This window comes from Sarcophilus harrisii, chromosome 1, assembly GCF_902635505.1.
Source record: "Sarcophilus harrisii chromosome 1, mSarHar1.11, whole genome shotgun sequence".
In the NCBI taxonomy this organism is placed as follows: Eukaryota; Metazoa; Chordata; class Mammalia; order Dasyuromorphia; family Dasyuridae; genus Sarcophilus; species Sarcophilus harrisii.
The window spans coordinates 4211040-4234540 of record NC_045426.1 but is presented as its reverse complement, the minus strand read 5'-3'; the positions used below and the strand labels follow the sequence as shown (position 1 = coordinate 4234540).

The following is a 23501-nucleotide window of genomic DNA, read 5'->3' as shown; positions in this document are numbered from 1 at the left end:
TGAAAGGCCCTTCTCAGCCCCCTCCAGAGGATCCGCCATTCTGCCGGCGGTGGGATCTGTGCTCTCTGTGGCCTTGCCTTGTCTGACACTGCGCCCCCGGTGAGGTTTTCTGGGCAGAGATCCTCTCCAGTTCATTTTACAGATGAGGAAACTGAGGCACAGGCTCGTTCAAGTAGGAAGTGTCTGAGACCAGGTTTGAACTTGGGAAGATCATTCCAGGCCCAGAGCTCTGTCCTCTGTGGTACCAGCTGCCCATACCTGAGAGACAGAGATAGAGACACAGAGAAAAACACAGAGAGACAGAGACAGAGAGACAGACAGAGACAGAGATAAAGACAGAGAGAGTCACAGAGAGACACACAGAGAGAGAAAGAGGCACAAGAGACAGAGACAGGGGAAGGTAGAGGGAGGGGGCTCAGGGGAAAGTCAGTGAGTCAACCCGAGATGTCCCCGGAGCATCCGGATATCGGCCAGCTCTGGGAGAGAAGGGGGCTGGTTCTGTGCAGGGAGAAGCGTCTGAAGACCCAGGTCAGCTGGAAGCCCTGTTTCCATTCCTAAAAATAAAGGCTCAAGGGGAAGAAATCATAGGGAGGGGGGAAGAAGAAAAAGGAAAGGAGGGTGACTCCCAGCTGGCCCAGGATATTCCCAGGAGCGGGGCTCCTGCTTTTGTGTCTCCGGCTCTTCTTGCCTCCTCAGCCGGCCCGGTGATCCTCACGGACAACTTTCCCCGCCTGTAGCCTGTGCACCGCACCTGCCGGAGGCCTCTCCCCCCTTTTATCATTATTATTTTTTGGTTCCACTGTAACTGGGAGCTGTCCAGCACGGAGCACGCTGCCTAGCGCACAGTAGGCACTTAAATATTTACTCTCATTCTCAGCACCTCCCCCACTCTCCTCCTTTCCTGTCCCCTTGTGTTAGTTTCATTTTTGTTTATTTGTTATTACATATTATATAATGTGCTACATGTTATATATATTGTATGTAAATGTAACAGTTATGTTTGTTTATTATATTATTGTATTGATTTGTGTTTATTTTATTTCCTACGTACAAGAAGGCCTCTCGATGAGGCTGCCCACCATCCCACGGGTTTCAGGCCCGCCACGCTCTCCCCCCTCCCACAAGCCTTTTCAAGTGGACATTTGTGCCCTAATTCGTGTCTGGTCTCAGCCCTTAGTTACAGTCACGCCCAGGACAGATCCACACGAGGGTCACGGCCTTCGTTGTCACCATAGCCGACGGGTACAGAACATCTTCTAAGTCGCTCGATGCAGCCGCTCCTTTTCTCCTCCTAGAAATGCCCTGGGTTAAGTCCTTAAGCTCGAGCCTCCTGTACCACCCCCCCCAGGACCACCTGCACACCCCCCCCAGGGCCACCTCCTCCCCTCGTGGCCACCGCTGTGTTCGGTTCTCGGAGCAGCCTCCCACCTGCTCTCTGCCTCCGTTTTCCAGTCTGCCTCATTGGCCGGAGAAGCTGCAGGGAGCTCTGGATGAGTTTAGGAAGAATCGTGGGCGATTCCTCGGTCCTGAGTCCTCATCTGTGAAATGGGGATAACGCCAGAGCGCAGGCTTGCTTTGAACGATGCGTGGAAAGTGTTTTGTGGACATGGAAGCACCTTCTCCGTGCTGCGGTTGTTATTAAATCCCGGCTCTGACAAGGGCCTTGCCCCCACTCACCACCCTGGGCTAGACCCCGTCAGGGTCCTTTTCCTGACCTCTCCTGACTGGAGACTTAGAAAGGCTGGGTCCCCTAGGGACTTCTTCTCCCTCCCCCCCACCCCCAGTCTGCTTCCTTTTTGTTTGTTTTTTTAACTGCAAAGCCCTTCGCTTTTGTTAATTACCTTTTTTAAGAGAAAGGTTTCTTCCTTTATTTTAAAATGAGAAATAAGGGGAAACACTTTATTTTCAAAGTCTCAGCCAATGAAAGTCAGTGGAGACAGAGAAAGGGCCTGTGGGGAGAGAGAGGGAAAGGAAGGCAGGCTTTGGGGAGGAGCAGGTGAAAGCCCAGCAGCCACTTTATTTTGCCCGGGTCTTCTGCCTCTCCCCTCCCCTAAAAGCTTCAGACCTCTCCCACCCCGGCAGGCTCAGGGCGCAGCGGCTGCCGGGCAGACCCGGGCTCTTTCTGGGCTGGCCCCGGGCCCTCAGTGCCGACCACACCGTCAGGAGGCTCTGGGGGCTCCTGTGTGATTCCATCCTCCACCAACCAGTGTTTGCTCAGGGGCAGGGGAAGAGCCGGCTTTGGCGCCAAAGGCTGTGGGTCTGACCCCCGGCACGGCTTCCCACCTGTGTGAGCTCTGTGCCTCAGTTTCCCCAAATGGTAGAAGTGGAGCTGGGCACAGACCCCTGACCCCGAGGAGGAGCTCCTGCCTCCGGGAGTGTGGGGAGCCTTCTTCCCTGGCCCCAAGTCTGTGATTCTGAGCCCCGAGTGCCATCCTTCCAGCTCTGCTCTCGTGTTTCCTCCGATTCCCCTTCCCGCCATCTGCTCTCCCGCCATCATGATCATGACCCCAGGAGGGGATTCACCCTCTGAGTGACTGGCGGTGGCTCCTCGGGGTCCCTGGTGGACGGCCCTGGTGACTTGGAAAACCATATAGTTACATTATCTGTCTCTGTGTTCTTACTGTTGTGTGACACGCCTCCCAGTCAGACTTTACCCTGGCCCCGGCCTTGCGGGGAGCGCGGTGGTGGGGGGCGACCCCTCGGCCCTGGTTTATCCCATTCGCTCCTGGCAGTGACCGAGGGGGGCCGCGATTATTCTCCCTCCCCTGTTCCGGTGGGCGCCGAACCTCAGAGATGGTGACCCACCTGGGCCCAGAGAGTCAGAGCGGGGCTTCGAGGTGGGTCCCCCTGCCTTCCATCCAGCGTCCAGAGCCTTGGCCCTCGCCGTGGGGGGTGACTGGCCCTCGTGGTGGGGGGTGACCATCTCTCACTGTTGGGGGTGACTGGGGGTGACTGGCCTTCGTCATGGGGGGTGACCGCCCTTGCTGGCCATCACTGCACACCTGAGATTTAGCCCAGGTAAACGCGGCTGCTTCTTCATGGGCCCCTTCTCTGGCTTCGTTCCTTGGAGGAAAAGAGCCAACAGCAGTGGGGGCCGAGGGCCCGGAGCCGACATGCCGAGGGCTGGACTTTATGGTGATCCTGCATTTGCCGAGTGCTCTGTGGGTCTGATTCCGTTCGATCCTCCCCGAGCCTGGGAGGAAGGCGTGAGCACGAGCATCTTTCTCAGGGGGAGAAGTTGGTTCTGGAGAGACTGGACAGGGTCAGCCAGCGGGAAGTCAGAACCGGAACTCCCAGGGCAGGGAGCTGTCCAGTGAGAGAAGCCAGGCCTTCCCGGCCTGCTCTGGGCTCCCGGCCTCTCCAGGGAGGCTCCGCAGCCTCGGTGATAATTAGGTGCCCCCTGTGGCGGGGGCGTGCCCACCGCTCCCTCTCCCGGCGGCCCCTCTTGGGAGGTCCTCCACTTTTCTGTCTCAGACCCAGCTGCTGAACCCCTGGGGCCCACAGGAGCAGAGGGAGGGGGCTGTGACTTTGGGGGAGGGGCGGGGGGGCTATGGGGAGGACCCTGCCTCTGGGCCCACAGAAGTGTGGGTGGGGGCAGGGGGGGGCCCTGTGACGGGGTGGGGGGGGTAAGGGTAGGGGGCTGTGACCGTGGGGGGCTGGGGGGGCCCTGTGCGGGGGTGGGTGGGGCGGGGGGGGGGCTGTGACTGTGGGGGGGGCCCTGCCTCTGGCCCACAGGGCGTGGCCTCGGGCTGCCTCTGCCTGGGGGGGGGGGGGCGGCTCCCGCTTCTCCTCGGGCTATATATAGCCGTGGGTTAGTGCTCTGGAATGCAGACTCCACGTGGAGCCTCCCTGGGCCGGCTCCCTCCGAGGCCCTCATTATCCCGGCTAATGGAGGGGTAGCGCTGCGGGTGGGGGGGAGGGAACTGCAAGGCCCCAGCCCTCGGGGCGAGATGCCGGGGCAGGAGCGGGGGAGTCTCCCAGCGCCCCCCGGCCCAGCCTACCCCCCCCCTCCCCCAGGAGCCTCCCCCCGGAGCCTCCTATGGCTCCCTGCTCTCTGAGGCCTAAGGGGATGGGCCCAGGGGTGGGAGGAGGGGGCGGGAGCACCCCCGGGTGGGAGCATCCCCAGGCGTGGCCCAACTCTGGAAGGCGCCTCCCTTGTGGTCTGTGTCCTTGTTCCCTTGGGGACCTCGCGCTTGCGCGCCCAGGAGTGTTTGGAAGCCGGGGTCGGAGCCCCCGCTGCTGGGGCCCCTCGGGCCAGGCCGCAGAGAAGGCGCGGGGACTGGGCTCTGGGAGACGCCGGGGTCAGAGGGGCCGCCGGGGCCTTCAGCGCTTCCCCCCAGGGACACCCCGGCGGCAGCGGCAGGAGGACAATGGGCGGAGGCTGCCGGCCTCCCACTCGCCCTGTCCCCACGGGACCCTCGGTGAAGCGCCGCAGGGTCCATCTGGCCTTTGAGGGTCTCGGCTGCTCAGAGCTGGAAGGGGCTGGGGAGGAGTCTGGTTCGGCGGCGGCTGAGCTGCCCCCTCCCACCGCAGGGACGGGCTGGGCCCCAGAGCCGGGCCTCTATCACAAGCCAGAGCCCTGGACCAGAGGCTCAGGATGCAGGAGCCTCCCCTAAGGATGGCGGAGGCTGCCTGGGCACCCCCAGGTGGGCCCCGCACAGAGGGTCCTCCTGCCCCTCCAGGCTTAGGACACCTGGACCCCAACTGGCGGGGTCCCCCTTGTGGCCCCTTTCCCAGGACCAAGGAAGGGTGGGGAGAGGGGGAGAGGAGGGGCAGGGAGACTGTCCAGGGGAATGGCCGCCAAGGCGGGTGGTCTGTCCACGGATGGCAATGGCAGCCCCTGCGGGGGGGTGTGGGCTCACCCACAGGGCTGCTCAAGGGGGAGGGGAGCCCTAGAGAGGGGTCCCTGCAGGAAGAAGGATTCTGGCTGACGGGGAGGTCCCAGACCCGGCACGGCGGCTGGTGAGGGGGGAGGGAGGGGGGGAGAAGGGGGAGGGGGGCGGCGGCGGGCAACCAGGAGCGGAGGCCACGGGGAGCTCGTGCCGATTACAGCTTATATGTTTTACAGGACAAGCAGAGGGGGCCTGCAGCCCGGCGGGGATGGGGGGTGGCATCGCCGAGCGTCCCTCCCCGTGGGTGTCGCCCCTGAGCGTGTGCACTTGCCCGGCTCTGCGCAGAGCCTTGTCATCCACCGTGTGTTTCTCCTGTGGATGGTCAGACCCACGTGTTCCTCGCCGCTGCCCTGGGCGGCCGGCACTTGTCACCCCGAGCAGGGAGCACTCGGAGACGCTGCCGTTACAGGGGTCGCTGATTTGAGCTCCCTCTGTGCAGCCTCCCACCTTCGGGGACGTCTTTGGCCCCTGTTTTATGCTGCGGCTGAATGTCCAGGAGCCAGAACATCCACGAGGCATCTGTCAGGGCCTCAGAGAGCGCCTCGGGCCTTCAGGCCAGGGTTCTGTGCCCTCCGTGGCCCTTATCGTCAAGGCCGTAGAGTCCTTCTCTGCTGCCGGTCCTGGGGAGCCCGGGAGCTTCCAGAGGCAGGAGCTGACTTTTGGCCTTCTGCGTACTGCAGCGGGGGCACAAAACTGGTACACAGCAGGTGCTTAATACGTGCTTATTGACTTGATTCCCTGGGCATTCCTTAGTGCCCAGTGTTCTGGCAGGAGCCACGCGGAGAGCGTGCAGTGACTGGGCTTAGGGTGGGATAACGGCCATTGCTAGAGCGAGCACTGAGAGAGTGCTCCCTCTCCTTCCGACTTTTCCCTGGGAAGGAAGCAGCAGCTCTGGAAGCTCGGAGGTTTTCTTTGGCTTAGATGCCAAAGCCAGGGTCAGGAAAGTGGCATCGGTGACCCCAGAAGCTTGCTGGGAAAGCTGGGAGCACCTCTCGGCTGCTGCTCATTCTGCTGGCCCTGAGTCAGGAGGACTCACCTCCTGCCAGGGAGGATCCTTGTCATCTGCCTTCCTGCTGCTCTGCTGCCCTTGCAGGGAGCCCAGGATGGCAGAACAAGGCAGCCACGAACGCTGGAGGAGTCAGGGTGGGTCCCTTACCGGCTGATGGCCAGGGGGGCTTCCCTGAGCCCGGGGGGAGGGGGCAGAACCATCCCTCTACCCACTCTTGTCCCTCCCCTAAGGGCACACGGGGCTCGAGGAGTTCAGGACCCCCTCGGGGGGCCACGAGAACTGCCGTCGGCAGTATTCCACTCCTCTTCTTCTCGGGAAATCTGACGGAGGAGCAAGGCCCCATGGGAAGCCAGCGTTCCTGACTCTCCTCCCCCCCCCGTGGCTCTGCCCGAAGCTGAATTTGAGAAGCCCGTGGCTGCTTGGGCTGGAAACACAATCCTGGTAGAGGGGACAGTGGGGGGGGGGGCAGGGGGAGCCAGTGGGGAGTTCTGGGGGGAATGCTGTAAACGGTTAGGAAGCCAGAGTCTGACAGGCTCTGAGGGAGGCTTTGGATGCTCATGTTCCTGCCCCGAAGCCTGGCTGAGCCACATTGGGGGCACGCTTGGCTTGGCAGTGGAACTGGGAGTGTTGTCTCAGCCCGGAAATACGATACTTTGGATACAGGCTGAAATTGGTCCCAGTCACTAACTCCTCCTGCTCCTTCCCCTCCTCCTCTTCTTCCTCCTCCTTCTCCTCTTCCTCCCCCTCCTCTTCCCCTTTTTCCTCCTCCCCCCCTCCATCCCTTCCTCTTCCCGCTTTTCCTCCCCCCCTCCTCCCCTTCCTCTTCCCCCTTTTCCTCCTCCCTCCTCCCTTCCTCTTCCCCTTCCTCCTCCCTCCTCCCTCCCTCTCTCCCCTTCCTCCTTCCCCCCCTCCTCCTTCCCCCCCTCTTCCCTGGGAGGGCCTTTATTCCCCACTGAGGGGGCACGCATTACCAGAGAGGAGCTGGGGCAGGGTGGATGTAGATGGCTCCGCCTAACCTACCAGCTGCTTGTGGGGACTGGCCCAGAGAGAACCAGGGAGGCGGGATCTGCAGGGGCTTTTCCCCCCTCACAGTGGAAGGCCTGAGCTTGGCCTCCCTCAGGGGACCTCAGACACTGGAGTCACTCCCCCCCGGCCCCTTCTGTGCCAGATCCCCGTTTCTGGAATGTTCCTGGAAGCGGAGTGGAGCCTTTTGGGGCGTCTGTTCTATGGGACAGTCATGGAGGAGTTGGGGGAGGAGGGGGAGCAGCCCACCCGGGTGCACAGCCCGCCCTCACCCTCTCTGGCCTCCCAGACCTCAAGGAGCGACTCCTTTTTGGGCAAAGGGACCAGTTCTTGTGACAAGGAGATAAGTGCTCCCCTCCACGTCCGGCCCTCCTCCAGGGAGCACTTTTCCCCAGGCGGCTTGTGGAGGAATAGATGGGAACAAGGGAGGAACGGGGTGGGGGGGGGAGCGGGAGGGGGCAGGGAGCCAGCCCAGGGGCAGATGCTGATGGATCAGTTTGATAACATAGAACTGGAGTGGTCCCTCCCCTTGCCGTGGTTCCCCTGTAGTTTTCTCCTCCTCACGAAAAGCCTGCCACCCACTCAGCGTTTCCCGACCCGGGCTGGGAACCACAAGCCCCCCTGAAAGGCGGCGCCTCTGCTCAAGTCTCAGTGAGGGCTCCCAACAGCATCTTCCTCCGCGAGTACTTACCCGGAACTGCAGCACGTTGGGACATCACCCATTGTGTCGGCTTCTGTCTGGGGCTTTCTGGCCAAAGACCCCGTTGCCCTTTCCTTCTGCGACCCATTTCACAGAGGAGGGGGCTGGGGCAGGCAGGGAGAGGTGACTTGTTCAGGGCCACAGGTGCACCTGGATGCCAGACTGAAGCCAGGCGACCTGAGGTTGAATTCTCGCTGGCTCATGGCTCCGAGTGTCCTTAGCTCCTTGGGCCTCAGTTTCCCTGTCTGTAAAACGGAGGACTAAGCCGTCTCCAAATCTAGGGTCTGAGAGTGAGCCCGGAAGTGCTCCTGACCTTGCAGGGTTTGGGGACTATCCTTCGCTCTGGAGGAGGCTCCCGCCGTCAGGGAGGTCATGCTGTGACTCGGAGGGAACTCGGGGGCCTCATTTCTCCAGAACTATTCGGGGTCATGGCCAGAGACCGGGATGAGTGGGGGCGGCCCTCGGGCCGTGTCACCCAAAGGCCTCTGACCGGAACGTTCAGTCAGGGAGCGGGGCGAGAAACCAGGCAGAGAACGGCCGTTCCAGCGAGCCCCCACAGTAATCTCCGAGGGGGAGACCCCCGGGCTCTCTGGCCAAAAGGAAACCGCTCTTGCCGTCCCGGGCCCAGAGCGTGACCGGTGGGCTTGGCCACCAGCCTGAGCCCGGTGCTCCCGGCCCGTCACCCAGGGGCTTGCAGGCTTCCCAACGCCGGGCCCGGCTCAAGGGTGGGCACGCCCGGGGAGCCTCCCCTTGGTCTCACAGCTGCCCAGCCTCCCTGCAGACTTCTTTCTGTGTGTGAAGGGGTCTCAAGAGCCCCCAGCCCGCAGCCTGCTCGGGATGCTCAGCCCCCAAAGCAGGGGAGGGGGAAGGAGCCCAGTACAGGCCCCAAGGCCACTTGGGACCGGGGGCGGGACCTCCGAGGAGGGCTGGGCCATGTGGGTGCCCTGCTCCTGGGGCCTCGGCCAAACACCCCCCCACACACACCTTGCATCATGGACGGAGCGAGAAAAACCCTGAAGGAGGAAGGAGGCCAGTGCCAAGGAAATAAAATGGTCTCTTCTGTCGTCTGAAGCCCTGGGGGCAGCGCTCAAAGCTGTCGAGTTCTTCCCTGGCCCCAGCCCTTCTGTCACCCCCCCCATGGCTTTGGGGCACTTGGCGTAGACCCCTACTTTAGTGCGGTGGGTCATGCTTGCCAAATCTGGAAAATGCCAAAGAAACGTTAACAGTTCTAATGGTTGGCACAGGGCAACCGGGGGCCCAGAGGCGGGATCGGGGGCTCAGAAGTGGGACTGGGGGCCCAGAAGTAGGATCGGGGGCTCAGAGGCAGGATCAGGCACCACAGCTGCCTCAGTTGTCCCCCACTGAAACGGGGGCTCCCAGGGGGGCCAAAGGAGGTGATAATTATGGGGCATTTGGGAGGCATCTTAGCAATGTGAGCTATGCCCATGGGTCCTGTCCCCTCCCTGCCCCCACCTGGCACCTCGCGGGAGCCCCGCTGGCACCTGGGGCGCTCCTCCGTGGGACGCACTCATCCTGGGGTCTGGGCCCGCCCTGGGGAGCCGGGAGCCCGGGGCCGGGAAGGGCGGCTCTGCCCCTAACAGGCCCGAAGTTCAGCAGAGCCCTCCCCGAGCTGCCTGCCCCTGCCCGAGACGCCCGACGGGAGCCGGGGGCCCTCCCTGCGCCCGTCTGGATTCCTCCGCCCATTAGGGTTGAGGTTCCCTCCTCGCCCGCAGGCGCTGCGGGCTCAAAGTAAAGGGGAGGCTCTGTCAGCCCAGTCGTGGCTCTCCTCCAGGCCCCGAGGGAGGTGAAAGGCCCTTTGTTGCCTCGTGGGCTGCACGGGAGGGCCGGGCCACTTGGAGAAGAGGAGGCGCTGCCCGGGCCGGGGCCTCGGGGCTGCTGGAGACCCCGCTCCCTCCCTCCCGGGCCGTCCCCAGGGGCCACAGTAGGACCTCCCGCCCCTGCCGGGTTGACCAAAGTGGGCCCCAAGGCCCAGAGAGCCCAGAGGCAGGGCTGGGGCCCCTGACCCTCCAGGCCCCAAAGAAGGCCCCTCCCTGGGCCCCGGAGGGTGGGTAGTGCCCTGTCCTCAGGGGTGGGGGGCAGACAGCCCACGGGTGCCTCGGTGTCTCTGGGAGGGAAGGGGAGGCCCCTTCTGTCCTCAGGGAGGGGCTGCAGGCCCCCACATCTCCCCAGGGGGGCCCCCGGCTTCTCTCTCCCTGCAGTCTGGCCAGAGGAGACCCCGGCGGTTTCTGGAGTTCCTCATGATGGGCCGGCCGTCCATGGGGTGGGGGCTCAGGGGAGGAGGGCCAGACTGGGGCTCAGGGGAGAGGAGCCTGGGACTGGGGGCTCAGGGAGAGCCCAGGGACTGGGGCCTAGGGAGGAGTCAGGGACCGGGGGCCTAGGGGAGGGGGCCCAGGACTGGGGGGCCCAGGGAGGGGGGGCTCAGGGACAGGAGGGCTCAGGAGCCCACAACGTTTAGAAACCAGGTCAGTGTTTATCTCTTAGAGACCTCAAGTGCCTCACCTTCAGGACTTGGGATGTTCAGGCTGGAGAGCGTGAGGGGACGTCCCGGCTGCCACGTGGCCACGGCTGGGCCCAGACCCGGCCTGGAAGTTACAGGGCGTCGGCCCCCAGCAGGGCCCAGAGGGAGTGCAGGGGCCGGGCTGCCCTGCTTGCACAGGAGCCCCCGGTTCTCTCGGGGGGGGGGGGGGGCTTCTTGTGGGAGCCGGGCTGGGCTGTGCTTAAAGCGAGAGGGGCTCCCGCCCTGGGAGACGAGGTGCGAGGGTGAGGGCAGGAGGGGGGAGGCCGGGGCCGCTGGGAACGGGGGGCAGGCTGTGGAGAGCCCTGGAGCAGGCCTTTCAGTCGGGTTCTAGGGGAGCCCCAGGGTGACCGGGCCCTGGGTGGGGGGCTCCCAGGCCGGCCACACTAACTGGGGGGGGGGGGGGGGGGGCTCAGTGCCCGGACGCCAGAAGGTGTCCGAGCATCTGCTCTCCGATCTCTGACCCCGGACGGGGCGCTCTTTCCTGGCTTCTTCCCCAAGCACTTCCCGGCACAAGTCCCTCGGCAGGGGGAGCGGGGGACACGGTTCCCATTTTGCAGATGGGGAGACTGCATCTCCTCGGGCCCCCGGCTCCCTGCTCCCGGCCCCCCCGCTCTGCCATCAGCCCCTTCCAGGCGGCCTCGCGCCAGGCGCAGGGCTCGGGATGTTCTGTGCCGGCCGTAACCGGATGGCGGCCGCGGTGTGGCTTCCTGGGGCGGTGATTGGGGCCGGGTGGGGGCCCTGACCCCGATTTGGGAAGCCGGCTCCGGCCTGGCCCTCGGAGGGGGAGGGGAGGAGCAGGAGCGATTTCCTGTGCTTGGGGCTCCCCCCCCCCAGGTCACACCGGCCGAGGGCCTTGTAAATAAACGGAGGAAAAGGAAGTGGGAAGGGTCCGGCCCAGAGTGTGGGGGGGCCAGCCGCTCCCGGGACTGGCCCCCGCCCCTGGACCCCACCCCTGGCCCCCGGGGCCCCCCCAGATCCAGGCCCACCCGAGGGGGCGTCGCCGAGGGGCTGGGGCTCGGGGTCCCCCTGAGCCTGGGGGTCGGTCAGACTCCTCTGCCCAACCCCGTCCCGGGGCTCCCGGCTGTTTGCTCCGGCCGGGCCTGGGACCCCCTACGCCTGCCCCCTCGGGCTCCCGGTGCTGGGGGGCAGGTTAGCACGGCAAGGAGGGGCTTGCTCTGGGGGGTACCTAGAAGCCCCGCGGCCCCCCCTTGATACCCCAGCCCCCCCAGCACACCGTGGGCTCTCCCCTGGCCATCTGAGCCGGCTTCCTGGCCAGGCCGGACTTCCCGGGCAATCTGTCCTTCCGGAGGCCGCCTGCCTCAGGGGCGGCCCCTCCCCCTGCGCAGACCCCCGGGCCCAGGAGCCCCCGACCCCTGGTGGGTGCCCCGGAGCCTCACCCGTGGCCCGGCCCAGGGCGGGGGGGGGGCGGCAGTGTCAGGCTCCCCTGGCTCGGGGAAAACAGGAAGTGATGGGCCCGCGGCGCCCCGCTCGCTTCTCATCGGCCTCTCTGTCTTCCGCTCTCCCCTAGGCCAGGGGACGTGGGCCCGGGCGGCCGAGCCCCACTGCTGCTGCTCGTGAGCCCCTGCCCGCCGCCATGCCGCCCCCCGCCGACATCGTGAAGGTGGCCATCGAGTGCCCGGGAGCCTTCCCCAAGCTCATGGAGATCGACCAGGTAAGTCCAGCGCTGGGCCGGCCTCCCCAAGCGGGCCTGGGAGGGGGTGGGGGGGAAGCCTAGGGGGCCGGAGAGGTCTGGGGGCCGGGAGGGCCGGGGAGGGCCAGGGGGTGGGGGACTCAGGGGGGCCAGACAGGTCTGGGGGGTGTGAGGGGGAAGCCAGGGGGGCCGGGGGGCCAGGGGGCCTGGGAGGGCCGGAGAGGTCTGGGGGCCGGGGGGGCTGGGGAGGGCCAGGGGGTGGGGGACTCAGGGGGGCCAGAGAGGTCTGGGGAGGTAGGGGGCTGCTCACGGCCACTTCCCCTGCCGGTTGGGTCTAGGCCCCCAAAGAGCAGAGTCTGGGAGCAGCTCAGGAGCCCCGTGGGCCCGGCCCCGCCCTCAACACAGACAGAGCCCCCCAGCTGCCCGCCTCGTGCCATGGCCCTAGCCCCTGACCTCCCTCCCTCCCAGCGGGTGCATGGGGGGCTCTGACCCTGCCTCGGGCGCTGAGCCACCTCAGGGAGCCCCTCATCTCCTCAAGTCCCCTGTCCCATCTGTCCTGCCCCGGCGCTTGCCCCAGTCCTCCCGAGATGCCTCCGCAGCTTAAACCAGCCTCCCGGCCCTCCTCCGAGTCCGCCTTGTTGCTTCTGGACTCCGCAGGTTTCCCTGCAGGAGGGGCCAAGGTCTCTGGGGGTGTGTGGGGGCCCCTGTGGAAGGAAGGGCCTAGCAGAGAGGGCGCCTGGGCAGCCCCCTCTGACAGACTCATGCAGCTACCGTGAGTTTGTTTCTCTAAAAAACCTTTTTCTTTCATTTAAGAAGCACCTGGCCTGTGACTTGTCTAGCATTTGGGGGCGGGGGGGAGATTCCTGGTCCCTTCTCTCGAGTATGGCCGGGCCGAGAGGTCACGGGCAAGGTCACGGGGCTCCGTGGACAGGTGGGCCGGGGCAGGGGCTGCGGAAGCCTGGGACCCCTGTGGGGCCAGAGCCGAGAAAGGGGGAGGGGGGGAAACGAGGCTGGCTGGTGGGGGGGCTGATGTTTGATTTTACCTCCCAGCCTCCTCCCTGGAAACAGACCCCGAGCTTTCTTGGGAGGGTTTGGGGGTGGGAAGCGGGGATGAAGCCGGAAGGGGGCTGCAGCCCGGTGGTGAAGGAGCCAGGGCGGGCAGGGACACGACCCGGGAACGTGGGCAGAATCCCAGCTCCCGTGGCAGCTGCCCGGGCAGAGGTGGGCCTAGGAATGTGCTGCAAGGGCGGGAGCCGGGCAACAAAGTTCACTGGGCGCTGCCCCAGCCCCTGAATTCCTTCAGAGTCAGGGAACCTCCCCCGCACCACGAGTAATTAGCTTAGACACGGCCCATGGCTCGCCTTTCCCCAGCCCCCGCCCGGGGGGGGTCTCCTGTGTCTGGGGGTCTTTGCCGAGAACGGCTCCCATGTCCCGGTCTCCATCTCCTCCGCTGAGTTAGATTCACAGATGGATCTGAAGGCCCGGGCACTTCTCGAGGCTCTGAGCCAGGGCTGATGGAAGATTAGGGGGCCAGAGCCTCCGTAACGGGCCGCCCCGGGCCCTGCACTGATGCTGCGAGTGCCAGCAAGCTGTCCCTGCCCCCAGAGGCTCCTGGGCCGAGGGGTGGGGGGCGTCTCAGACCCAGACTGGACGGGGGTCAGGGTGCAAAATCTGCAGCCTCCCCTACACCCCCCCGGGGGGTCCGGCAGACTCCATCGCCCCATTTCACAGCCCAGCCTGAGGGCGCCGACCCGCCCGAGGTCACCCAGCTAATGAACGCAGGCCTGGAACCCAAGTCTGAGTCTCTGCAAAGGAGGCGTCCCCAGGAAGCTGCTCGAAGCTTCCCCCTAGCACTGCAGCCATTCCCATTTCTCTCCAACCCAGCCAGCAAACAGGGAAACTGAGGCAAAAGCTAGTCACCAGCTAGGGACTTTCAGGCTCGATTTTGGCCCAGGAGGAGCCTGGAATCTAGATCCAGGCAGTGGCTCATGGGTCCCTGGGCCCGGCTCTCCAGGCAAGCCAAGGAGCACTCACGGGCACTGATCGGTGCCATGGGACGAGGGGGCAGGGAAGGGCAGAGGGAGCAGTGTCGATCCGACCTCGTATGGGTCAGGCGCAGTGCTGAATGCTGGGATGGAAGACTGGGGGAGCATGGGAAAGAGAGGAGGGTTAGGAGAGAGCGGGCTTCCCTGGCCCCGTGCTAAGTGCTGGGCACCTCGAATCTCCTTGGCCCCTGCCCTCGGGCGCTTCGTCTGAGAGAGACATCAAGCCAAAAGTGCGTCCGGGCAGGAGCCAGACGGGGAATGGGGGGTCAGGGATCCAGGAAAGGGGGAGACAGACTCCAGGCGGGGGGCGGGAAGTGCCCTGTGGGGAGAAGCAGCAAAAAGGCCACAGTCACTGGATGGGGACCCGGAAGAGGAAGGAGGCCACAGGGAGCGAGCAAGGAGCCGGGTGGGAGGGACTTTAAGCCCAAACGGAGCTTTCTGCCGATTCTTTGTGACCGGGAAGCTCTGGGGTCCCTGGCCTGGCCGCCCTCACCGCAATGGCTGAAATGGGGGGGACCCCCAATAGCAGGGGGTGGGGGCTGTGAGAGATGGGAGGGAGAAGAGACAAGCTTTAAAGCAGGTGAGGCATGAAGGGGAGAGAGAGAATAGAGTGAGGACATGAGACCGGGCAGGGAGAGTCCCCGGCACAAGAGAATGGGACCTCTGGGATTCATGGGAGCTAATCGAGGTCACATGGGGGAGATAAAGGGGCCCAGGATGGAGCCCTGGGGCACCCCAGGAGCAGGCAACAAGAGCCAGCGGCGGTGACTGAGCAGGCAGGATGAGAGCCTGAAGGGAGCTGCGGACCAGTGGGCCTCCCAGACCCTCTGCCCCTCCTCGAACCTCCAGGTCCCTTGGGCTCGCCACCCTTTGCAGGCGCTCCAACCTCCCCCTTGCTTCCCCACCCTCATAGCAGCCATTGGTCATCTTGGAGAACGTCCACCTCCTTCCACCTTCTGACCTGATGCTTCACGGCCACGAGAGGCGAGAGATTGTTCTAAGTCACAGTGGTTCTCGAGCCCTCAGAGTGTTTCTCGGTTGTTTCCCATTTACGGGACCGGCTCCTCGGGCCCATGGTTCTCCTGGTTCTGCTCCCGCAAGGTTCCCAAACGCCTATCGATTTTTCAGTGTTTGTCACCTTTATGAAGCGACAATATCACACAACCTTCATGTGCCCGGGCATAGCCGTTCCCCGGCAGGCGGGCGCACATTGTTGCCAGTCGTGTGCCAGTACGAAAAGTGTTGCTGGAAACGCGCTTGTCTAAACAGACTTTGTCTCTCTCTTCATGGCCTCCGTGGGTGTGGGAGCGTCATCGCCAGGGCAGCGCAGGGACGGGTTAGTGACTTCAAGGGTGTTCTTCCCAACGCCCAGCTCAGAGCTCCACTGAGGGGGTCTGGGCACACCTGTCCTGCCTATATAACAAACCAGGAAACTTCCTATATAACAAACCTTCCCATATAACAAACCAGCAGACTTCCTATATAACAAACCTTTCTATATAACAAACCAACAAACTTCCTATATAACAAACTTTCCCATATAACAAACCAACAAACTTTCTATATAACAAACCTTCCCATATAACAAAGCGGCTTATTGTCACGGTGGCTGTGTGATTGTGCGGTTTGGGGCTTGTTGTCGTGTTTTTGTTATTCACTTCATCCGTGAGGTTTGGATTTTCATTTCTCCGTAGTCATGAGGTGAAATATTTTTCATGAGGTTGTTGGTACTTGACGTTTCTTCTTTTGAAAAATGCCTGTTCATGGCCTTTTACTGATTTTTATGCCATATAGATATAAATATGTGTATATAATCTCAGTTCCTTTTATGTCTTGATGATCAGACCTTTCTTAATTTCCTATAACTGTATTTTTGATCAGATCTTTGTTAATTTCCTATAACTATTTTTTCTTTGTTAATTTCCTATAACTATTTTTGATCAGACCTTTGTTAATTTCCTATAACTATTTTTTCTTTGTTAATTTCCTATAACTATTTTTTCTTTGTTAATTTCCTATAACTATTTTTGATCAGACCTTTGTTAACTTCCTATAACTTTTTTTTATCAGACCTTTGTTAATTTCCTATAACTATTTTTGATCAGACCTTCGTTAATTTCCTATAACTATTTTTGATCAGACCTTTGTTAATTTCCTATAACTATTTTTGATCAGACCTTTGTTAATTTCCTATAACTATTTTTGATCAGACCTTTGTTAATTTCCTATAACTATTTTTGATCAGATCTTTGTTAATTTCCTATAACTATTTTTTCTTTGTTAATTTCCTATAACTATTTTTGATCAGACCTTTGTTAACTTCCTATAACTGTATTTTTTTTATCAGACCTTTGTTAATTTCCTATAACTATTTTTGATCAGACCTTCGTTAATTTCCTATAACTATTTTTGATCAGACCTTTGTTAATTTCCTATAACTGTATTTTTGATCAGACCTTTGTTAATTTCCTATAACTATTTTTTCTTTGTTAATTTCCTATAACTATTTTTGATCAGATCTTTGTTAATTTCCTATAACTATTTTTTCTTTGTTAATTTCCTATAACTATTTTTTCTTTGTTAATTTCCTATAACTATTTTTGATCAGACCTTTGTTAACTTCCTATAACTGTATTTTTTTTTATCAGACCTTTGTTAATTTCCTATAACTATTTTTGATCAGACCTTCGTTAATTTCCTATAACTATTTTTGATCAGACCTTTGTTAATTTCCTATAACTATTTTTGATTAGACCTTTGTTAATTTTCTGTAACTGTATTTTTATCAGATCTTTGTTAATTTCCTATAACTATTTTATCAGATCTTTGTTAATTTCCTATAACTATTTTTTCAGATCTTTGTTAATTTCCTATAACTATTTTTTGATCAGACCTTTGTTAATTTCCTATATTTTTTCTCAAATGACATTTTTTTATTCTTACTTGCATTACTTTTGTTTGTGCAAAACCTTTTCAATTTAACATAATCGGAATCATCTGCTTTGTCTTCTGAGCCAATCTCTTTCCCTCCTTCGAGAAGGCTCCCCCTGTGGCTTTGCAAGGCACCCACTGCCTCCCCCCCCCCCCATGTAATCGTTCATATTTAGAACGAGCGTCTGTGCCATCCCCTGATGCTCTTGGTCCCACGCCCTTCCTCTCCCCCGAGACCTCACTGCCACATTTATCCACCATCGTGGTCCCACCTTTTCTCTACGTCTGTGCCTGCTTCTGTGTCTTGGTCTTTGTTTCTGTCTCTGTCTCTCTTCCTCTATTTCCCCCTTACTTCTCTCTCTCTTTCCTGTTAACAGACTAAAAAAAGCACGAAAACAGCCCAAAATTCACACACAGGAAAACAACCCAAGTCTCTGTAAAAGAAACTTAGATTATTGGGGGAGGTGGGAAACCTCAATTAACGCTCCGGTGGGATGCAGCCCCCGGTTCCCTTGTCCCCGGCACGGGGCATCGGCCTGGACCCGTGGGGAACAGCTGCCTTTAGGGGAAGGGCCAAACTGGGTGGCTGATGGGAGCCTGTAGGAAACGCTGTGGGTGCCCCAGGGAAAAGGGGCGGACAGGGGAGCAGCAGAAGGGGGGAGCCAGTGAGCCCCCACAGCAACAATTCCCAAAGGTGAAGTGCTGGAGGCAAGACCTCCAGTTGTAAATCTGTCGCCTTGTGGGCCCTGGGATGGGTGCTGGGGACCGGCCAGAAAGGAAAACATCCCTGAGTAGGGGAGGGTCCAGGACCTGTGGGGGAGAGGAGGAAAGGCCTGAGCAGGTTCGGCCCCTGATGCTCCAGTGTTGGGGCCCCAGGTTCAGATCCTGCCTCTGACAGCAAGCTCGTGGGTCATTCAGCCTCCCAAGGCCGGCTCTCCCTCTAGTGCCCCCGAGTGCCCAGATTCCCAAGGCTGCCTGCAGGGACCTCCAGGAGGCTGAGAAGTGGAGAAAGTGGAGGCCAGAACACACACAGAGACAGAGACATAGAGAGAGAGCGACAGAGATGGGGGAAGAAAAGGGAAGAAAGAGAGAAGAGGGAAGGAAGAAGGAAAGAGGTGGGGCATTTATCAAGTACCCACTGTGTCACTCACTGTGCTGAGATGCTGACAAAAAGCTCTCTGACCCTCTTGTTCGCCTTGGGGGGGAAGTAACAAGTTCTCTGGGGTCAGCTTAACAGAGAACCTGATTTCCCATCGCTTCTCTCCCCCTTCCTCTTCCTCTCTCCCTTCTCATTTTATTCTATTTTCCCCTTTAAAATATCCCTTTTTTATCTCACTCTGTGCAAATACATCCCCTTGGAGAACCAAACTTCACAAAGGAAACAGGCAGCCCGGCCCGGCCCACTCGTGTGCCTGCTGATGGCATGTTCCTTATCTCGCAGATCTGCAAAGAAAGAGAGAAATGGGCAGCCGCCCCCCCCTCCGGCCCAGCTTGGCCACAGCATTCACCCGGCCCTCAAGCCTCAGGTTTTCCGGGGCTGTTGTTGCCGTTCTCTTTTCCGTCATCGTCGTTTTGAGCCTCATGTATCCCTGACTCCAGGCCTGCTGCCCCATTGCCTTGTCAGCACAGATCCCACTTGCTTTCCCGACCGCTTGGACCCCTCGGCCGGCCGGATATGGACATGAGAGCTCTTAGTCCTCCCAGGCTCTCTCTGGCTTTCCTTGTGTTTTGTCACTTTGCCAGTCTGAGGCTTCAGCCTCGAAATGCTTTTGACCTGAATTTTTCTTGACATTCGGACTTTGAATCCATGCTCATGTGGGTGCTGGCGGTTCGTGTTTCTCCTGAGAGCTTTTGGCTCACATCTTTCTGCAGTCGTGCGACGGGAACGAATCTCGGTCTCGGGCATCTGCGCTGCCTCTTTTTACATAACTTGAATAATCGGGCTGTTCTCAGAGATATTTTATAGTTGGTTTTTGACCATTCAACAGCCTTCCCTCTTGTCCCAGTCACACTGACTACATTCATGTCAAAGCTGCCCGATCTTGTGTAAAAGCAATTGTCCATTTTATTGGAGTCAGCCGGTCGCACGGTGGAGAAAGCCCTGGGCCTAGGGTCGGAAAGATCTGTGTTACACTGTGGACATGGACTGGCTGTGTGACCCTGGACAGTCATTTAACTTCAGTTTACCTCAGTTTCTTTAACTGTAAAATGGGGATGATTATAACACTCACTGTCCAGGGTAGTTGAGAAGATCAAGTGAGTTAATCTTTTTAAAGTGCTTAGCACATAGTAGGTGCTGTATAAAAAGCACATTTTCTTTATCTTTTTTGTGACCCTACAAAAGTGTTCTGAGCCTGAGACTGAGCTTCCCATGGACACTGTATATACTGTGGGTGCTGTTCCCTGGGGGTTTTTTGGACGCTTCATTTCCATTGTTGTCATAAACGCCTTTGCTGCGAGCCAGTTTTCTACTGGGTGATTGCCGATGAGAAGCATGCTGGGGGGGGGAGGGGGGGGAGCTCGGGAGCCGCAGGAAGCAGTGGGAATAGGCAGTCACAGGGTCACCCCTCGAATCCCACAAGCGAGAGCCTGAGATTGGGGGGACGCTCCCTTACAAGAAGTGGGTTCCCCACCTTAGCTGAGCCCTGTGACTTCCCAGCCACAGACCTTTGAATCCGGAAGTTTTAATAGGAAACCAGACTCCTCGCGCCACGGTCAGGGTCGAGCAGCCGAGCCCTCCGGGGACCCGGAGCAGGAACTCAGGCCGGCCAAGGTCCGAGCAGCCCGTCGGTGCATCAGCCGGTCCATGTCTGGGGGGTCTGAGTCCCGCCCGGGGAAATGGCTCCTCTCGCTGCCTTCGACTGGGGGAATGAGGAGGTGGGGTCTGCGAGCTGGCTGGGGGGCAGAGGTGGCACAGGCTGCCAGGCTGGGCCCTGAAAAGAGAAGCGAGATCAAGTACTGAGCCCCTGCTCCCCCCCCCACCCCTGGGCACCCCCTTATCGCCCCTAGGGCTCTCCTGGCCATCACACGGTGGCAGAGGCCTTGACCCTCAGGGAAGGGGGACCTGGTGCAAACTGTCCTGTGGCCCGAGGAGAGGTTAACAGAACCAGGAATGGACCTTATCTCTGTGTCTCTCTGTGTTTCTCTTTCTGTTTCTCTCCATCTCTCTGTCTCTGTGTCTCTGTGTGTGTCTCTCTCTGTCTCTGTCTCTGTCTCTCCATGTGTCTCTGTCTCTGTCTCTGTCTTTTTGTGTCTGTCTCTCTGTCTCTGTCTCTGTCTCTCTGGGTCACCAGTAGAAATGGGTTCTGACTCGGTCTCTCCCACTGTGATCAGTACCATTAGCCCTCGAGAGGCGGCCGTGGCAGGCGAGGGAGGGAGAGCTGTGGGCTCTGGTCCCCTTTCCCAGCAGAGCTTCCTTGTTGGGCTCCCCCTTTCCTTCCCGTGGCCCTCCTGTGCCCCCTGAGGGCAGGATGTGGGGGTGGGGGCAGGGAGAGGCCGGGGAGTCCCACAAGCCCAGGCCCGGAGGCCGATGCTCCATGGTCCCTTTGGCAGCTGACCCCCCAGCTGTGCACATCTGCCCAGGCCCGAGTTGGGAACGGCCTTATCCGGAATGTCCTGTTTGTTCCCGACACTGGGGGGGCTGCCAGGGGTCCCCAGAAGGTCGCTCACCACCTGGAGCATCATGGGGGAGGGGGCGGATGGGGGCGGGCAGCTCTGCTGGATGAGCCCAGGGAGGACTAGAGCCCGGCCAAGGTGATGGAGGCTTGTTAGCAGGGAAGATCAGGAGCCCAGGGCTGAGGGGCGGGGGGCTGGGCGTTTGCTGTCTGGCAGTCCCCCCCCACACACACACTCAGGGGCCCGTGTGTGGCTCTGCATTATTGCCTGGAGGGGAACCTGGGGCTTGCGATGGCTCCGGACCAGGGGCCTTGGGTTCCGATCCTGCCCCGGGTTCGCTGACCGTGCACTTTTGGAGAAGCCGGTTGTTTCCCCGTCTCTTCTCCTACAAATGCAGCCGGGGATGGATGGTTACCGGCCAGTCTTACCAAGCCATTGTCGGCCGCGCGTCCCTTTGCCACGACCTGGGAAGGGGCCATCGTCCCCATTTTACAGAAGGAGAGGTCGCGTCCGAGGCAGGTTCTCCAGGCTGGGCCCTCCAGCCGTGGCCAACGCGCCCTCGCGACCAGGGGCAGCAAGCGCGGTCCCCTCTGCTCAGTGCCCTCTGGGGGCGGCTCCGGTCTCGAGCTTGGAAATATTGTCCAATAAGAAATGAGGGAAACAGGCCCGTGTTTGGTTCTCTGAGCTCATTGCTATGTTTTCTTTCTCTCACATTGCAGAAGAAGCCCCTGTCGGCGGTGATAAAGGAAGTCTGTGATGGGTGAGTGCTCCCGGGCATGAAGGTGGGGGGCAGAGAGTTTCCTACCCCCACATCTCCCCCCGGACACCCCGAAGGCTCCCCGACCTACAAGGCAGAGAGTTCCCCGCCCCCACGTCTCCCCCAGGCAGTGCCGGGCAGGGTCCCAGAGCAGGGGGCTGGGCAGCAGCGGAGCCTGGGCGTGGGGGGCCCTGCTCGGAGTTTTCGTTCTCCCCAGTCAGTGCCCGTGTTAAAACAGGATCCGGCCTCTGGAGACCTAGATTTCTGGGGGGTCAGGGACCGCTGGGTGTGGGGACGCCCCGAGAGCAACCTGCCCGGGGGCTCCCCCAGGATAGCCACTGACCACGTCTCCCTTGCTCTCTCAAAGGTGGACGCTGACCAACCACGAGTGCTTTGCCCTGCAGCACGCAGACAGCTCCAACTTCTACATCACCGAGAAGGTACCGGGGACGTGGGGGAAGGGCCACGGGGCGGGCAGAGAGCGGAGCTCAGATCCAGCCTCCGCAAGGCCGCCGGTGCTGAGCACTGTGAGAGACCGGGCCTGTGGAAGGGGTTTCCAAGCTGTGTTCAGATGATTGTGTTAGTGGCAGTGGTCTTGGAGGCTGGCGCTCACAGAGGCTGGCACTCACGGAGGCAGGCATTCACAGAGGCTGGCGCTCATGGAGGCTGGCGCTCATGGAGGCTGGTGCTCATGGAGGCTGGCACTCACAAAGGCTGGCACTCATGGAGGCTGGTGCTCACGGAGGCTGGCGCTCAGGGAGGCTGGTGCTCACGGAGGCTGGTGTTCACGGAGGCTGGCACAGAGGCTGGCACTCACGGAGGCTGGCGCTCACAAAGGCTGGCACTCATGGAGGCTGGCACTCATGGAGGCTGGTGCTCACGGAGGCTGGCATTCATGGAGGCCGGCACTCATGGAGGCGGGCACTCACGAAGGCTGGTACTCACAGAGGCAGGCACTCATGGAGGCTGGTGCTCACAGCACCCATTGGTCATGGCAGCTGGCAGTCATGGTAGTGGGTGTTCCACAAGGCCTGGCTCCATCTCACTCATTCTTGAGGTCCAGCTCCCCTCTCCCCTTCAGCGCCATCCTGGGGCTGTGTCTGGTGGTTGGGGAAGGGGGTACAAGACAGAAGTATAGGGGGCAGAGCGGGCAACAGCTTCGCCGCCCCACGCTGGCAGAGTCATGACCAGGAGCCCCCCAGGTGGGACGCGCAGCGAGATGGCGGAGAAGTGTCCTGGGGGGTGGAGTTGAGAGCCCTGGCGCGGGCTGCACTCCCGGGGGTCGGAGCAGCTGCTCTCGGCTCTGCCGTGCTGGTTCTGGGGGCACCTGATCTCCAGGTCAGGAGGCCCCGAGGGCAGAAGGCCTGACCCACCATGACCGGGCTGGGCCTCTGTGGGGCTCACAGTACCTGGGCCCGTTTCTCCTCTGTAGGCCGGACCCTGGCTGTTCTTGGGGGTCCCTGGGGTGCCTCAGGAAGGAAGAAGCCCCTGGAGCCCTCAGCTGGCCACTGGCCAAATTTCTGTTTCACCGACAAGTTGATTTAGAGATTCCTGGGGGCCTGGGAAGAGGGAGTGGGGCTAGCCAGCCTTCAAGGTCCCTCTCTTCCTCAGCTTGTGCCCCAAACTTGCTTTGTCCCAAAGGTTCTCTTGTGATCAGTCAAGTCAGTGTGCATTTATTAAGCACCGTCTGTGTTCTAGTCATTGTGCTAAGCATTTGCAATACCATCCCGGCAAATACAAGGTCGATGAAAGGGGGTCCCCACGGCCCGGAACGGAAGTCGTGGAGCACCGGGAAGGGGCCTGTGGAAGCCGAGACTGAGCCGGGGTGACAGGGTCAGGTCTGCGCTTCCCAACGATGGGTGTGGGGGAGCTCTGGACCGGCCTCAGACACTTACTGCCTGTGTGAGCCTGGGCACCGGCCTCAGTCTCCTCAAAAGCAAAATGGAAATAATAATAGTCCCTCCCTCCCCAGGTTGTTGTGAGAATCCGAGGAAAGAATATTGGTAGAGTTTAGCATGGTACATAGTAGGCCCACAAATGCTTGTTTTCTGAGCTTAGCACAGTGCCGAGTATGTAGTAGCCCATAAATGCTTGTTTCCTGACCCTAGTACAGTGCTGGGTGCATAGCAAGCCCATCAATGCTTGCTTCCTGAACTTAGCACAATGTTGGGCACATAGTAAGTCCATAAATGCTTGTTTCCTGACTTAGTATAGTGCTAAGCACATAGTAGGTTCATAAATGCTTGTTTCCTGAGCTTAGCACAATGTTGGGCACATAGTAGGTTCATAAATGCTTGTTTCCTAATCCTAGTACAGTGTTGGGCACATAGTAGGCCCAC

The 23501-nt window shown here is 60.1% G+C and overlaps 1 protein-coding gene and 1 long non-coding RNA gene across 2 annotated transcripts in view; one reads left to right on the top strand and one right to left on the bottom strand.

The window, feature by feature from the left end:
- Nucleotides 1-988: 988 nt before the first annotated feature.
- Nucleotides 989-3561, bottom strand: LOC111719488. The gene is made up of 3 exons (XR_002769623.2): nucleotides 1842-3561; nucleotides 1429-1538; nucleotides 989-1291 (listed from the first exon to the last, which is right to left on the bottom strand). It is a non-coding gene; the product is annotated as an uncharacterized LOC111719488 (long non-coding RNA).
- Nucleotides 3562-11008: 7447 nt separating this feature from the next.
- Nucleotides 11009-23501, top strand: part of ELMO1 (engulfment and cell motility 1) — a gene marked incomplete in the record, with an annotated part of 179157 nt that continues 166664 nt past the window's right edge. The window contains 4 exon segments of the mRNA XM_031951720.1: nucleotides 11009-11312; nucleotides 11692-11835; nucleotides 21125-21165; nucleotides 21530-21602. Coding sequence (XP_031807580.1) covers nucleotides 11758-11835; nucleotides 21125-21165; nucleotides 21530-21602 — 192 coding nt within the window.